This window comes from Danio rerio, chromosome 22 (genome assembly GCF_052040795.2).
Source record: "Danio rerio strain M-AB ecotype USA chromosome 22, GRCz13ab, whole genome shotgun sequence".
Classification (NCBI taxonomy): Eukaryota; Metazoa; Chordata; class Actinopteri; order Cypriniformes; family Danionidae; genus Danio; species Danio rerio.
This window is the reverse complement of record NC_141042.1, coordinates 17,214,319-17,231,613: the sequence shown is the minus strand read 5'-3', so window position 1 is coordinate 17,231,613 and position 17,295 is coordinate 17,214,319. Positions and strand designations below refer to the sequence as shown.

At 38.6% G+C, this 17,295-nt stretch overlaps 1 protein-coding gene across 35 annotated transcripts in view; it reads left to right on the top strand.

The window, feature by feature from the left end:
• patj (PATJ crumbs cell polarity complex component) overlaps positions 1–17,295 on the top strand; it is a 177,843-nt gene that overhangs the window by 40,928 nt on the left and 119,620 nt on the right. For all 35 annotated transcript variants that reach the window (XM_087302469.1, XM_087302455.1, XM_087302462.1 and 32 more), the window contains 8 exon segments: positions 916–995; positions 1,334–1,390; positions 1,807–1,941; positions 2,884–3,048; positions 3,152–3,220; positions 4,352–4,573; positions 11,990–12,199; positions 13,958–14,065. In XM_087302469.1, coding sequence (XP_087158595.1) covers positions 916–995; positions 1,334–1,390; positions 1,807–1,941; positions 2,884–3,048; positions 3,152–3,220; positions 4,352–4,573; positions 11,990–12,199; positions 13,958–14,065 — 1,046 coding nt within the window.

The following is a 17,295-nucleotide window of genomic DNA, read 5'->3' as shown; positions in this document are numbered from 1 at the left end:
GTGTGTCCCAATTGGTCTTCTGCAGTATTTGTGATTATTGGGATGCAGTTTAACAAATGATTCATTTAAAAAAATCTACCTTCTGCCACTTTTCCAACTGATCAACTAGAAGTCAAGTTATTTTTTGCTCTTACAACTAGGATCGACGACAAGACTTTTGGCAGGTGGTGCCAGGTTTATTTTATACATTGAATAGCTCTTTGTCTTGGGGCCAGTGCGTTATTTTGAAGAGGTTTCATGTATTAGTATAACCAATAATATGCTTGATTTATTATTATTTTATAATATTTTGATTGCTGTAATATGTTTGATTATAGATTTAGGTTTATTGTCTTTTTTTTTAGATCAATGTTTTATCTTGAGAAATAGAATATCAGCCAAAAAAAAAAAAAAGATCAACAGGTTCAAGTCAACCATTTAAGGATTTTTGCTGACATTCGATGTCCAAATATGTAATGGGTCTCACTGTCTCACCAAAAACCCTACCATATTCTGTTAAGTTATAGCTTAGGTTACAGAAAAAAACTTATTTCTTTTACTATCCAGATCCCATTTTGTCTAAAACCCCCTCTATACTCACTCCATATCATAGTTAAGGGTCAAAAGTGCCCATAAAAGCTGTTCCACCCATTTATTTGCCTCCATTGCCCTTTGGGCTTCCAGCCGATACTGTTCCCAGGCGTCCCGTTGTCGTTTTCTGCAGGATCACTACTGACTCCTCTCTCAACTCTTGCCCTCAGCTCACTCTCAGCCCTCTGATTATATTCATCCGTCAGCTTGACATCAATCCCATGCTAGTATGCGGCACCTGACATTAATGTCATACGTTTCCACTCACTCTGTCATGGACAGTGGGCACCCAAATGGCGGTAATTGACTTTAAACGCTGCTCTCATTATTGTGTGTGTGTTGTAGTGCAAGAGCCGGCCTCGCTGACGGAGATGGAGCTTCGCGCTAAATGGGAGCAGGCTCTTGGTCCACATTACGATGTTATGGTAAGCAAAAACGAAGAGGAAGTAATGTTAACAGATGCTAAGTGCGGCTCTCAATTAAACATGAAGCAAACTGCACATCAGCAAGAACAGCCAGCACTTACGCATACTGTGATAAGAGATGTTCGATCGACCAGCTAAATCTGGCTGTAGATTGCCTCAGTTGACTCCTGTTGAATTTGGGTTCATGTGCTGACACTTTGTTGTTTGGGTTTATTTACCATAATAGGAGTGTAATGACCCCGTTCAGGTCACAACTGTGATTGAGATAAATATAAATAAATTATATAGTAAATAAAACAATTAAGATACATTTTTTTTTTGTTTTTTTTGTTTTGTAGATTGTACAGCTTGACCCGGTCATAGAAGATGATATTGAGCTGCAGAAGTACTCCAAGGTAACATGGAAACAGCTGTCACAATTCATGATTCATTCATTCGTTCATTCATCTCCGTAGTAGGGCTGGGTAATCCATCAAATATTGATAGTATGTAGAGGTGATCTGGTCGCATGCAGTCCTGCTTCATCTCACAACTTGCAAGTATAATAGCATTAAGATGCTCCCCACAAGTTGATAAGTTCAGTTAACTTTTGTGAATCACTTTGTTGCAGTTAATCAGTTCATAACCTTGGACAGTTTGTATGCATGATGACAAAAAGATCTACTGGAGCTGCCATCTTGCTTTTAGTAATTTATATTAAGTAGGAAAAGGCTAATATTAAGTCTTGGCTATTTATATTATAAACATTGATTGATCTTTTAGAGAAAAAATTACAATTGTTTCTAATCGAAGTATGAAATAATGTCTACAGCTTCTCCCAATACACACAATGCGTTTGGGTGTGGAATTAGACTCCTTTGATGGACACCACTACATTTCCACGGTGGCTCCTGAGGGCCCGGTGGCAAAACATGGACTTCTTCGACCAGAGGATGAACTTCTGGAGGTAAAGTCATTTTAAAGAGCATTAACCAGCATCTATATTGCCCACATGAGTCCTCTCTACACCCTCTCTCTTTGGCATTATGGTTTTGGTGGGCTCCTAGGGTTTGGCCAGCCTGCAGTTTTGCTCTTGGCTTGCTTTGGTGAGCCTCTTCTCGGTGGCTTTAATAACACTGACCTTTGCATCCTGCCAGCACCAAGCCTCCAGGAAGGCTTGCTGCTGCTGCTGCTGCTGGCTCATAGATGTTCTGGCAGGAGGGCTCCTGAGTCTGACCGAGGCCATCTGCATGACTGTCCCCTGCCCTAACCTCCCCACTGGCCTTGCTTCCTGCCCCCTTCCTTCGAAACTTCCCCCTCCCACCTGGTCTGGTGGCCGAGGGCCGCTGTGCCTTCAGCCTGTTGCTGTTGGCAGGAGTGTGGGTGGGTAAAGCAGGAGAGATTTGCAGCGCTGCAGGGGTTGTGGATTATAGGGAGATGTGGTGTACCTCAAGGCTCGGTCCTGGGGCCAATATATTTGTTAAAAAAAACCTTTTAAGCTTTCCCACCTTTCAATATAACCAATATTCTTATGTACTCCTTTTGGCCTCATTTGATGCTTAAAAGCCTAATGATGCATGATGATGATGATGATGTGTGTGTGTGTGTGTGTGTATGGGAAAGGGTTATGTGATGACCATGGCTTCCCCTTGATTTGGGCAGATGGCACAGTGCCGCCCCCACTCACCATAGCAGCTCCAGGCTTGACCGCTCCTGGAAATGCCAATCAAAAATGGTCATTAGATGCCACAGAGACTATGGAATATAGTTACTTGCCTAATAAGCACTAAATGCGCATGTCCAAAATGTGCAAAATAATAGGTGGATGGAAACGTAGCTATTGAGAAAATCCATATTCTGAGTTTTTGCATAATTTTCTATCAAACAATTCTGAATTTTAATTTTGCAGGTGAATGGTGTGCAGCTGTATGGGAAGTCTAGACGAGAGTCTGTAGCTTTCCTTAGAGAAGTTCCTACTCCATTTACTTTGGTTTGCTGCAGACGACTTGCTAAAGAGGACAACGAATATCACCCTGAATCTGAAGACTGGCACTCATCCAGCTTACAGGAGCAGGTAACCGAGGAGTAATGAGTAAAAGCTGGCTTCGACAAGTATTGGCTGATACTTTAAAGAGTACTACAAAACAATACATTCTCATTTAGTAATTATTCCACAGATTGAGCATAACCTCTCCATGTTGGCCAGAGATACAAGTCTACGCGACAGCATTAGGGAAGAGTTTCAGGTTTGTTCATGTTTTCTAATATAAAATTACTATTATATTGACAGTTATAGTGTTTATGATGGTGTTGCTTCAGGTTTTAAGTCTAACATATTTTTATTTTTTACTTCAATATGTTCAATTACATGAAATGTAACATGACATAGATTTGTCCTATATGTGTGTTCACTGTTGGTTAACAAGAAAGTCGTCACTTCTTGATTAACTGGTGGCAAATTTTGAGATATTAAGCTTCAAAGTTTTTGCATTTCATAGCAAACCGTATTTGTGTAACTTAGTTTTTTTCAATAAAAAGTCTTAAAATGTAAACAACTTAAAATGTAAATAACATCACATAGTGAAAATAGGTTGTCATTTAATAAGAATATGTCTAACTCAATTTTGACAAAAATGTCAGATAGAACCTTATTATTCTAAGGTGACGAAATAACAACAGTAAGAACAGAATTTTCTGTGGTAGGAGAAGCTGCGTCAATCTTTTCCTTATTTAATAAACGACTTGTGCCTTAGAAGTTGATGCCGACATGCAATAAATACCTGGTGGCATTTGAAGCCATAAGACGCAGAGCACAGATGCTGTTGACAATTCTGGAGGTATTTATTGATATAATATTTTATGCACATTTAAAAAAATTTTTAGTTTTTTATTTTTTCAATATTTTTTTATGTGCATATCCAAAATGTGCATAAAAATAGGTTGATAGAAACGTAGCTAGTGAAATCAAAGTAATGTCTGTATTTCCACTTAAAGAAGCGACCACTTTCGACAGCAGCTATTTCAGCTCATGCTTATTAACTGACGTTTCAGTGGAAGACGTGATTTAAAAGAAGTATTTTTTTCCTTCTAAAAACTATCATTGTAATGTACAGTAAGTAACGCAATTACTTGACGCAATTAACTTGACTTAAGTGACTGTAATCGAATTACACAAATTTAAAATGTAATTCGTTACATTACTGCATTCCTCAGAAATGTAATTAGAATACAGTAATGGGTTACTGTGAAACGCCTTACTCCCAACTGTGTCTGATTGATTGATTAAGTGACCCCATCATAATAGACCCATTTTTGGGCCACAACCCACCAATTTAGAGCCACTCCTTGCTCACCATGATTTGTACATTTCTTTTCAGGCCCGTCAGGCTTCGGCAGTAGAGCGGGAGGTTGACGATGAAGGAGAGCCCCTAGAGCCAATCAGCCCTGAGAAAGAGCAGATGGACCAGGAGAATGATGATGACGACGAAGAGGAAGAGGAGGAGGATGAAGGAGAACTAGCACTATGGTCTCCAAATGTGCAAGTGTTAGAACTAGAGAAAGCAGAGCGAGGTCTTGGCTTCAGTATACTAGACTATCAGGTAGGCAGTAATTTTTTTGCACTTTATATGCATCATTAAATTACTAAATGTATGCAGTAAAGCAATTTAGAAAAAGTCTTTAAGGAATACAGCTTTATTGCAAAAAAAAAACTATAAATAGACAAAATAACAAACTTCAGAGCATAAACATAAGATTTGTTCTAAACGTCATCATTAAACTACGTTTACTGTAAAAAGTCAAGACAAGGAATCTGTTCACACATAATCTAGCTGAGGGGAAGGGGACCAGACTCAGTTAATCCCCATTGACTTTCCCAAAGTGCGATCACAGGAAATGCGCATTGATGTCCCAAGTTGTTGAACATCGAACAAAAGAATGCAATGAAACCTTTCCGACTAGGGCCGCCGCTGTTTATCTGGCTCGGTGCCAACCGTCAAACCCTTTGCTCTGCTCACTTAGTACAAAAAGCTGCTTTCCTCCTTCCTTCATTAGCCCTCTAATCAGGGTTAGTACATAACTGCACGTTGATCCTGAATCAGAAGTGATCATGTAATGAGGCCACTTAGAATGCAGAACGTCTCCCGCAGACCTGCGCTCCGCCGTTCCTGTGGGACGCCTCGTGTTTTATATTATCCAGCCACGGGTTCCAATTGATTTCATGCAGGGAAACGGTATTGGCAGGAGAAAAGCATGCTCATGCTTTCGCAACTTCATCAGGACTGTAATATATGGCCTCCGAATTAATGGCCAAACTGAACAGAGATCACGTTTTAATAGTAAAGTATGCTTCTTTCCTCATCAGAGGCTGCCGTGAGTGATGGGGTCTGTGGCGACATGGACAGAATTACATTGCTGCTTAATGGCAGTAACCTGAGCAGTGATCCCTTAAATTCTTCCTTTCTCTTCATCTATCTGATAAATGAACGAATGAAGATGGAGGAGAGATGAGGGAACTTGGGACGGAGTCCATAGGCTCTGTGCTGAAAAAAGAAAGCCAGTTTTGCTGACTCAAAGTCCTTTGTTTTCTCTTTTAGAGCTGTTACGATATCATATTAATGTATGCAGGGCTTTTTTTGTTTGCTTTATTTTGCACCATAAACAAGTACAAACAAATTGCATCAATACTGCATCGATGGTCTGAATTCGAGATGATCATATCCCCACCAAGGCGAGAGGAGAAGAAACTCACAGTTCGGCAACTTGGATCATAGATCATTGTCGTGAAGAGGCTGAACTGCTAAAGCTTACTTTGCAGATCTTCTGGAGGAGTTGCTGGTGCACCCTGGGGTTTATTGGAAGCCATATTGACCTGTGCAGCTTCCCCTCGGTCGAACTCACCGTCTTTGCGCTCTGCACCAGCTGAGCCCCCTCCACCTAGCCCCGTCTGTTTGCTTATCTACACCGAAACCAACGCTTTTCAACCCGAGGGCTTGATGCATGATGGGTGGGAATTGATTCAGAAGAGGAGGAGGGTGAGGGGTGTAGGCATTTGCAGAGTTGTGAAAGCAGTTTTAAAATGTCCATAAATGTATGAGCTGTAAGGAATTGCCAGAAAGACGAAAGCGAGCAACTCCCACAATGCAATGATGAGTATGCTCTTCTACAGTCTTCTAATGGAGGAAGAATCTCTCAACCTTTCTTCTTGACTTCTTTTCTGTTTCCCGCGGCAGACGGGCCAGGGCCTCTCCAGTCTGGAAGGGGAAAATTGATTTTGCCGCTCCATCCAGTAAGAGGCCTTAGCTGATAAGGCCGAATAGGCAACCTCGAGACCCGCAGACATGCTCTAAGCCTTACAGAACCTTCCGTCTCCCCCTCTTTCCACCACCCTCCTTCTCTTCTTCTCGTTTCAACCCCCACCGCAAGAAGACTATGTAACCGCATCTAGATTGATAGGAGCCCACGGTCACACTGACAGCTGGAAACCTGGGAGTTTTTCTTCCCTAAATGACACCCCGTACTGTGTGAGTGACGTGAAATGGCGACAGCGAAATCATTTGTAGTCACGGCTTGGTTTTTTTGCTCTGACAAGAAGGTGATCTTATAGTAAGAAGAGCTACATGGCAACATAAGAAGGATCCCCTTGGTAGTTCTTGCCATCCTGGTAATGGAGATTAATGAAGGTCGTCTTGGAGCCAAACAACTGATCTGAAGATTCGGGCTGTGACGTTTTTGTTTTAAGTGGGATTGCATTGACATGGCCATTTAAAAGTCATTACTAAGACTTCTCGCTAACAGTTGCGTATGAAGTCGGATTGCAGCCAGACTCGAGCGAAGTATGACTGAGCAGCTCTCCTGCAAAGGGTGTAGCACTGATGAAAGATGTCCATAGGGAACGTAGCTTAATGTGACCCTCTGTTTGGGTGGGATGTAGGCCCTACATCAGCCTGGAAAAGAAAAATGTCTCTTTTCACAAAAATAATAAAGCTGTGGAACATAAAGAATTTGAGCCCCAGCATGTTCTCAGAAAATTCTTGCCTCTACAAATGCCCTTTTGCTCAAAATCAATCACATTTGCGTGAAAGGCTTTTTGCAAGTTTTGGTCCATCAGTAGTGAATGTATGGCTACTATAATTCATGCTGTCCAAGGAGAAGAGATCTGAGAGAATGCATTTTTGAATCATTTCGATGGTTCAAAGCGCCTAACCTGCACATCAATACAGCATTTAGTCTCATCCAGTGAATGTTTTAAAGGAGAGTCATAAATCATCCCTGCGTGTTATTATTTATTTATCGTTGTTTATTCCGTGGCCTGAAGCTGCAGAAACTGACCAAGGGCTATTTTATTACTGTCGCAAGAAAATAAGCTACCAAATCGACTGCAGGACACCATCCTGAATGTTAATACATTAAAAGCGGATATGCATTACGCTTTCAGCCATAAACAATTGCTATAACATTGTGTTGTCATTTAGATCCAGTCTGTAGCTGATATAAGGGAGAGGTGTTTGGATTTACTGCCATTGTGATGTCTGCGCTGTCTGTGCCACCTGTTTTTATGTCAAACAGCTGCCCACAGCTTTACGTTTGAAATTAAACAATGCCTGCATTGTTCCTCCTACTTGTTCTTTCTGGCTCTTTCACATGACTTGCATCAATCTGCAATGCACCTCTGCATATTAGCATCAGAGTTAGGTGCAAGAAATAAGAATAATGCGGGGATCACACCAAACGCAAATCATTGCGTCACACATTACTCTGAGGAGGATTTTTCACCTCAACTTGTGTTTGCTGCTCGAGTTCAATCATTTATGTAGCTTGAATTAGGGCTGCACAATCAATCGAAAAAAGATTATGATCTCGATTCGACTCTACAAGCGATCTTAATTCAGCTTTTCTACGATTCAGACAATTTTTTTTAAGGTAAGGAGAGAAGTGTAAAGGCTGTTGCACAAGTATTCACAGCAACGTGGACACCTCCAAATGGTGTTAAAAGTGTCACATATTGTATTTATAATGTTTAATTTACCCAAAAATGTAATTTCGGTCTTAATGTAATCATGTATTTGCGACCGCAAAGTCACACAGGATCTGACAGCAAGCTATTTGTTTACTACCAAGAGGATGTGAGTGTGCCCACTAATGATGCCTTCTTTTGTAACAAGACCTGCGTAGGCTGTAAATAACAGGTAATAAAGTTGTAAATAACGTTCAGTTTGTTGAACAGCGATATTTGGGAGCCGCACTGGAAGTATGATTTGCATGTAGGCCTATGTTTTTGTTTTGTTTTTTTCTCAAAGTGACTGCAGCCATGACATGAGCGCACTCGGCAGATGAAGTGAAACTGAAAGTGCGCACATAATTTAAATTATCATATCGCATTTTAAAGTTTTGACTGCGAACAGTTTATCACCAGTTCTTTCATAGCGAACACATAGTGTTGTGTATGAAAATAAATGTTTACTGGGTCAATAAAACTACTTTAACCTTATAATGTTAAATAAAATACAATAGGGAACCTGATAACGACAAATGACAAGCATATGCTCCAAACGTAATAATTCAACTTCAGAATTATGAAGAGTTGCATTCTGATGTCATCACTACAGTGAGTTAACAAACAGGACATTTTTGAAGTCTGTTCAAGTCCACCATTCCAAATCTATACAAAATTTAATTTTTAATCAATAGTAGACCTATACATAGGCCTAATATTAATATTATTATTGTTGTTTTACCATATATTTGAGAAATAACAATAATAATACTCTAATCATATAAACCTTATATTACATCTACAGAATTATGAAAAAATCGTGATCTTGATTTTAAGCAAAAAAAAAAATTGCGATTTCTCATTTTAGCCAGAATTGTGCAGCCCTAGCTTGAATAGAAGATGCGATTGAAGCAAATCCTGCATGTTTCCAGCAAACGCACAGCTCACTTTGCATCGCCCTTCTAAATATTGTTTTCATTCATGCATCTGCATTGCCTAATATGTTATCAGCTCTGGTAAATAATTAATTTAGCTTTTTTATGTATACAAAGCATAAAAAGCAGTAACAATTGTCAAAGCAAATGAAAGGAGTAACATTCTGCCATGCTTTCATTTTTCTTCAAAATTGTATATGCAGTAGTCAACATTTGAATTAAATCAAAACCTTTTTTCAAAGTTGTTCTAAAACTATTAAACGACACCTAGGGTTGTGGGATACAGGAAAAAAACATATCACGATATAATATTTAATATCATTCGATATCGATAATAATTGAATATTTTTTTAACAATCTATTTAGATATATTAGGATTTTTATTCATTTGACCAATTTATTTAAATAGAGATATTATGTTATGTATGTAAGGCAAATAGTTTTATTAGTAAAAAAAAAAAAAACATCTCTTTTTATAAAATAAATGTGCTAAAGAGACTCAAACTTAAATAAAATGTCTCAAAGTGTATGTAATGATAGTGCAAACGCTGAACAATCAAAGCAAACTTTAAGGTAGATCGACATCTGTAAGGTGTCTAATAATCACACAGTAAACCACAAACTCCGTCAACAAAACCAATTATGATAATCAAATCTTAGCTTTCAAGTAAAGGAACCTGCCATCATTATTCAAGTACATATTGCAACATTACAAATTGTAAAGTTGAATGACTACATTATATTACATGGGGAGCTAGTGGCTGAGATGCACAAGAAAAGAAACCAAAAAGCCACTCTGGCAACCTGCTTACATCTTTTTTTATCTCCTCACTGCTGCTCGTCACTGTTTTCATTTTCGTGTGTGTTGTTGAAAACTATGTGCACGTTGTCGCCACCAAGCCTTGTGCCTTGACTGCAAATAACCCTAAACTTATTGACATTCCTTCCAATGTGCACGCTCCGCAGCCACATTTTAATAAAGCTGAAGCACTTCATACCGAAACTTCATAACATGCTTTTTATCGTTATTGTCAATGGTGTTCGTTCAGTTAATATCAATATCGTTTTATCTGCCCAGCCCTAAAGACACCCGTTCTTGTCTTATTCTTGACAATTTTAAAAATCTTTTTTGATCCACTTGGAATGTTGACTCATGTAATACATTTTAAATTATAACAGGTTGACCAAACTTGGAGCATCTCGTTACATTTATGCAATCATGCTATTTGCTTATGCATTCAATGCCTCTCAAGGCATTTAAGGTGAAAACAACCAAAAAGGGGATGAAAAAAGATGTCCTGGAGTTCCTGGTATTCTGTTCAGCAAGATTGAAGGTGAGTCAGAGCGCAGGAGCAAAACAGATGACTTGGCCTGCCGTTGATTCCTGCAAAACAGCAGATTTACTGTCCGCCTGACACCACGCTGAAGAATTTCAAACCCTTCGACAACCAGGGCCAGCCAAGGGAACGCTCTGCAAATGGACACAGTAGCGAATCTGAGCCCAGCAAGAAATATGGGCAATCTATTCCGACCGCCAATCCTCATTCCCATCCGTTAGCTGGTCGACAGTTTTGACCCCGAATAGGGTTATGTAGACCTCAGGAAAAACCTCATGACAGGGCTGCAAGCTGCCTTTGAGCTAAAGTGATTTAATCCAATTTTGACTGGATATTTTAGGCTCTGTAATGTGCTCCACCAGCCAGAAGCTCCCGGGATTGTGGTTTTCTTTGGATCCTGAGATGTTCCTCACACCTGTAACATGGAAGACAGCTGCTCCCCCAATGAGCCATGTACTCTACGCCATCTAAATCATACAGGCACTTGGATGGAAACCTGAATAAGAAATGAAGCAACGTAACTCGCTTTATTTCCATCTCTCATGAGCATAACCATTTTTATTCTGTAGCAGGTGACGTATTGGCGTCTTAGGAGCCCCCTAATGCTGGCCTGTACCCCATGTTTTGTTTTGTTTTTTTATATAAAAGCTGCTCTGCTGACATCACTGGCCATGTGGGATGAGAGCAGGGCTTGGAAAGCAAAGCACGCTTGGCTGGAACCCGGCAGCCGGACAATGCAGCCTGTGTCCTCCTAAAGCGCCAGCTGGAGTGGAACTTCAAATCCTCTCTCCAACTTTTTCCTGTCTTTTTTCCCCCCTCTCTTTCTTTCCCTTCTAGCAGGCCTCAGTTCCTCTCGCTCTGAAATTGCTTTTCTCTCCTCGTCTGCTTACCGTGCAGCAGTGGATCACTGGGTAATCAGGGGGCAGTAATTGCTGGGCTTGCTGACCCAATTTTTATAGTCAGGCTTGGTGAAGTTTGCTGGTCTGCTGTCCGCAGTTTTGCACAGGACATCCAGTGAACTTCATTGTCTGTTGTGGCCCTGTCCAACAAAAAAAAAAAGTGGCATATACATGTACAGTAATGGCTCAAAAACAACATGCTTTTAATTTCAACCTGACAGTAGAAGAGATTAATGTCTCAAAAAAAAAAAAAAAAAAAAAGCAAGGATTGTCTGTTCGGCTGGTCTTTTGACACGGTTGGTCGTAAATGTTCATGGGCAGATAGATGAGATTACTAATGACTGCGCTCCCGCTTCGGTTTTTACTCTCAAATAACTACTTGTTAATCACTTTTATATTGTCACTCACCACATAAAAGCCGCCCATATGGGTCATGAAATATATTGTTGGAGACATCAAATCGGTTGAATTGCAGTTTTACGGCGGTGCTCCCCAGAGATGTGATTGATACCATGGCACTTGGGATGCTTGAGTGGGAAGTTGGCCTCATTTAGCCTTCCAGCAACTTCTTTTGGAAGTAGGCTTTAATATGAGGGTCATTCCTGGTACTTCATATCCAGCTGTTTTTATGTCGTTTTTCCATTCTCTGCTTACACAGGTGCTGTTTTAATTAAATGTTTGTGTTAAGATTTAAACATAAACGAAACTTCTTTTAGATCTGCTTTCTGATAAAACTGTGATGTATAGGTTAAATCACGGTCACCATTTTTCATCTCTGCTCTCTTTAAAAATTTCTTTCACCCTGTTGTTCTGTTTGTGTGTTTGCTGTGGTCTGCATTGCCCTCTGCAGGACCCTATGGATGTTGCACGCTCTGTGATCGTCATCCGCTCTCTGGTGCCTGGAGGGGTGGCCGACAATCATGGTGGGATTTTCCCCGGTGACCAGCTGGTTTTTGTCAATGACACCCATCTAGAAACATGCTCTCTGGCCCAGGCTGTTGAGGTCCTCAAATCTGCTCCACCTGGAAAGGTCTACCTTGGCATCAGGAAGCCTCTGGCGGTAAGAGCCAATATGTTATTATGGCTCTGTTAGGTATATATTCAAGATTTCTTTACATCATTACAATGCTTTTTTATGCCATAATGTCAATTATATCTCTATTTACTATTATTTGTACATTTATTTCACACAAATCAACTGCCATGTAGTACAGGTGTTTACTGTGAATGCGGATCGGACTATAGTATCATAAGCAAGTAAAGGATTACTCTTAAATTTTAGGTAACAATTACAGTTACTTAAAGTATACTTGCCTTAAATCATAGGTCTCAAACTCAATTCCTGGAGGGCTGCAGCCCTGCACAGTTTTGCGCCAACCCTAATAAAACACAGCTGATCCAACTTATCAAGGTGTTCAAGACTACTAGAGACTATTAAGCAGGTGTGATCTGGAGATTGCTGGAGCTACAATTTGCTGTCCAGGAATTGAGTTTGAGACCACTGCCTTAAATACTGTGTGTAAATTCTACAGCTCTTTGTAAGTTAATTCAGATTAGCAGAATAATATATATTTTTGCAGAATAATTCTGTTTTACAACTAAAGAAGAACATTTATTATCTATTAAGACAATTGCATATGCATAAAAAAGAAAGAAATAACAGGAAAGTAAATGTATTTATTTAGTTCAGATCTTTCGCACAATAACTACATTTACCAATTTTTTTATTTGTCTTGTAAATGCTAAACAATCCATTAAATTCTTTAGAAATGTATGTTAATATATGATGTGAATGAAATATGGTGTCATTTGAAAGTTTTTTTGTGTTTTTGATAAAATATATTGCTTAAAGATTGAGTTTTAATTGTTTAAAAAACAAAACTAAAATATCCTGTTTGTCTAAAATTTAAACCTGTGACCTGTCTTCTCCTGAAAATTGTGATGTTTGTGTACGGTCGGGGGTTCAATTTTAACAGTTTAATAATGTCTACAAGTAACTTTTGGGGTTTTTAATATTTAGTCAAGTAATTAATTTAGAGCAAATAAGTTACCTTTTAGACAAAGTAATTAAAAAACTAATATGAATACAGTTGTAATGATGTAATTTAGTAATCAATTACTTTTTTGAAGAAACTTAACCAACACTGATCATAAGCATTGCAAATGCTTTTTTGTTGATGTTTAAAATAACTCTTCTTACCTTTTGAAAATATGCATATGTGATTTAAGTTTAGCCACCAAGCTAAATTTTAACTGCCTGCTCTACCAAATGGTTGACCATGTTTTACTGTTTTAAATAATGACTTTTAAAGTCATTTAAAGAATCACTGTTTTGAATAATAGTTTACACACACAGCATTGTTGGTTTACAAGAAAATCAAGCAAGCATAATTCTGTTGCACTAATACACTTGATTTTGGTTTTATTGTAAAAAAACAAAACAAAAAAAAAACAAACAAAAAAAAAAACAAGAAAACATGTTAAATGAAAATCTGAAATATTTTATAGCATACTTAAAAAAATATAAAGATGATTTAGTGTTCAAAAATGTTTTATTTTGATATATTTTTTTATTAAATTAGTTTTACACTTCATATTTCCAGATTTTTCGTAGTACATGAATTAATTCCAGTACTTTTACCATAAACCAACATATCAACCATTTGGTAGATCATGATATTTTAGAATTTTGGGATATGTTAAAAAAAAAAATGCATTGAGGGTGTTAACTAGCTACAATAAGAGTTAAGAAATGCAATCCAGATATTTTTTTCTCGCAGTTATATTTTATATTTTTTGGTTTCTATGAAATGCTTAGGCGGAAGACAGAGGTAGTGGACAGCAGTCCTTGTGGCCTGTAGAGAGCGTCGATGAGCAGCCAACAGCAAAGCAGGCCGTCAGCCACACTCTTCCACCGATGCCAGAGGTATTCTAAATACACCTTTGCTTCATTTGTTTTAAAAGAAAGAAGTATTTTGTTGAGCAAATATAAGTTAAATTTGATCAGAAATTACTGTAACAATTATTAATGTTACAGATTTCCTTATTGCAATGTTGAACAGTTGTTCTTTCCTGATTCATCAAATCAGCATATGTGAACAATGGATTATTTAGACCCTTATATGACCTCAGTATAGTGCTGGGCGATTTGGCCTTAAATCAAAATTGATTAATTGAAAATTTTAACTCGATTACGATTATTAACGATTGTTTTCATTTATTTATTTAGCCCTTATAGATTACTGGCAAGTTTTAAAAATAAAATACTTGCACTTTTGTAAACAAAAGAAATGAAATAATGTTCAATGTTTTTTATATTAAAAGTAGAAAATAAGCAGTATATCTTCTAAATAAAATATATCTTGCATATCATATAAATAATGTTTCCTGAATCTTCTATAAACAAATGCTTTAATTTAAATAATAATTTTGATGGGAAATATGTCGTCTTAAAGCATCTCTCTTAAAGCTTTCAATCTTTGAGCAGGGAAAAAATTATCTGGAAAAATTAGATTGATTTATTGGTTCTGAATGTCGATTTTGATTACTTTGATTAATCGCCCAGCCCTACCGTAGTGGCAGAAGTCATCATAGTGGTGTAAACCTAAAGCACAGCAAGTTTTTTTTTTTTTTTTTTTTTTTTTTTTTTTTGTACAGGAGTACAACAAATTACTTTTTACAATTTTGGCTGAAATACTACTAATAATAATTGTTATCAAGTCTTTTAGAAAAAGGGAAAAAAGCAGTTTGACACTGATAACGATAGAAAACAAATTTATTGTCCTGCCCATACACTATGCATTTCAAACGTTTCACAAGCAGTAATTATTTTTTTGTAATTTGATGCAAACATGATATAATAAATAAATACATATAAATGTCCATATGTTTTAAAAAAATCTAAATAAAAAAAAGAAATTTGCAGGATTTTAGATTATGATTATTAAATGTGTCATAGCAGTGTTGTTACAAGAGTCCATTAGATAATATTCCAAATGACCCCAGCAGGCACACAACGTCCTAAGACTTTGATATTAGGTTAGATTTAGGTCACCAGTATCTGAGGACAGTGTTATTTTGATGTCTAATAACGACGTGAAGGCGACGTAGGGGTGCAGTAGGTAGTGCTGTCTTCTCACAGCAAGAAGGCCGCTGGGTCGCTGGTTCGAACTTGGCTCAGTTTGCGTTTCTGTTTGGAGTTTGCATGTTCTCCCTGCTTTTTGCGTGGGTATCCTCCGGGTGCTCCGGTTTCCCCCACAGTCCAAAGACATGAGGTACAGGTGAATTGAGTAGGCAAAATTGTCCATAGTGCATGAGTGTGTGTGTGTGTGGATGTTTCCTAGAGATGGGTTGCAGCTGGAAGGGCATCTGCTGCGTAAAAACTTGCTGGATAAGTTGGCGGTTCATTCTGCCGTGGCGACTCCAGATTAATAAAGGGACTAAGCTGACAAGAAAATGAATGAATAACGACGTGAAATGATGTTGATATTTGGTTGATTTTTAGGTTGTGTTGGAAAGTGACCAAAATCCAACGTCGAGCCAACATCTTAAGCCGTTATATTGACATCATACTGACATTTATTCGTCAAGTATGACAACCAAAATCCAATGTCTGGTAGACTTCATGATGTTAACATCCACACTACGTCAAGCTGTAACATCATTAGATGTTGATATTTTTGGTTGTTTTTAGGTTGTGTTGGAAAGTAACCAAAATGCAACGTCTCTCCAATGTTGAACATTGACGTCGGGCTGACATTGGGTTCAGGCATCAACCCGATTTCAATTTCCTAACAAAATGCAACGTCCCAAAACATTGGGGTACAAATCAATCTGATGTCATGTTGGCGTCTATAATGACTATTGAAAATGTAGCTTTGCAAAACTACTCAGTCGAACTTAATAGGCTAAAGTTAGACATGCCGTCAGACATTGGCATAAAGTTAAAGATGGCTTCACTTATCATCCGAAAACAGACTTGTATCCATCAGTACGTAGGACAGAAGCCTGACTACAGTTGTAATTAACAAAGAGAGCCTGAACTGAAGCGAGAGAGAAAAAGAGCGAGAGCACAAGAAGATGAGCGAAGGGGAAAAAAGAGGAACAAATGAGCGAGCCTCCGGAGAGGGATCTTTTTGGAGGTGATGCATGACCCCCTCTATGGGCCTTTGAAATGTACCATATTATCCTTGAATTTTAGCAAAGATGTAATTGAGGCGGCCGAGTCAAGTGCTGCCGTAAATCTACTCAAAACGAGACTAATTGCGCCATTAAGATTTTAGACTCGGCACATTTTTCATGGCAAATTGGTTCTGCTCCTCGCAAGGGTAGTGGGGGGGACGAGCGAGAAAGGCGCTGAGTCGGCTTGTTGGAGCTACGCAGGGGGAAAAGTGCGCTTTCAGCTCTTATGATCCGTAAGTGTGTGGAAGAGGGAGAGGAGGACAAGCTCCGGCACCCTGTTGCAGGGATAGAAAGAGCTGCTTTGTATGCGGCAGACAGACAGGAGGTGAGATGTCTGTAGCCTCCACGCCCCCTCCAACATCAGACGTTTCTGTTAGCGCATGATTTAGGGGGGAGGAATGTTAAAAAGGGGTATAAAGTAGCATAGGATTTGGCTGCTGAGAGTTTCGGTATGGGGGGGGGGTGGGTCAACTCGGGGAACGAAACCGGTTAGACAGGTTTGCAGAGTTCAACTCAAAAGCCTGCTTGTGACTTAAGCACTTTGGATATAAATAACAACATATTGTTTGTATTTGATTGATGCAACCTTGTTTCAAAATGTTGTAATGTTGCCAGAAGGCTGTAGGCTTGAATCCAAAAGGGTTTGATCTACAGTATTTTACAGGGATTTTATAGGAAGATGGACACCTATGCAAAGTTTAGACAGAGTTCAGCAGTGTTATTGAACTAAAGATGGCCTTTCTGAGCGGTATCGCTATACAGTTGAAGTCAGAATTATTAGCCCTTCTGAATTGTTAGCCCCCTGTTTATTTTCCCCCTAATATCTGTTTAACAGAGAAAAGATTTTTTCAACACATTTCTAAACATAATAGTTATAATAACTGTTATGTTTTATGTGGAAAAATACATCTTCAGAATGATAGCGAAAGTGGGTCGAGTTTAGCTATTTGTCTAATTTGCAAAGAATCTACCAAA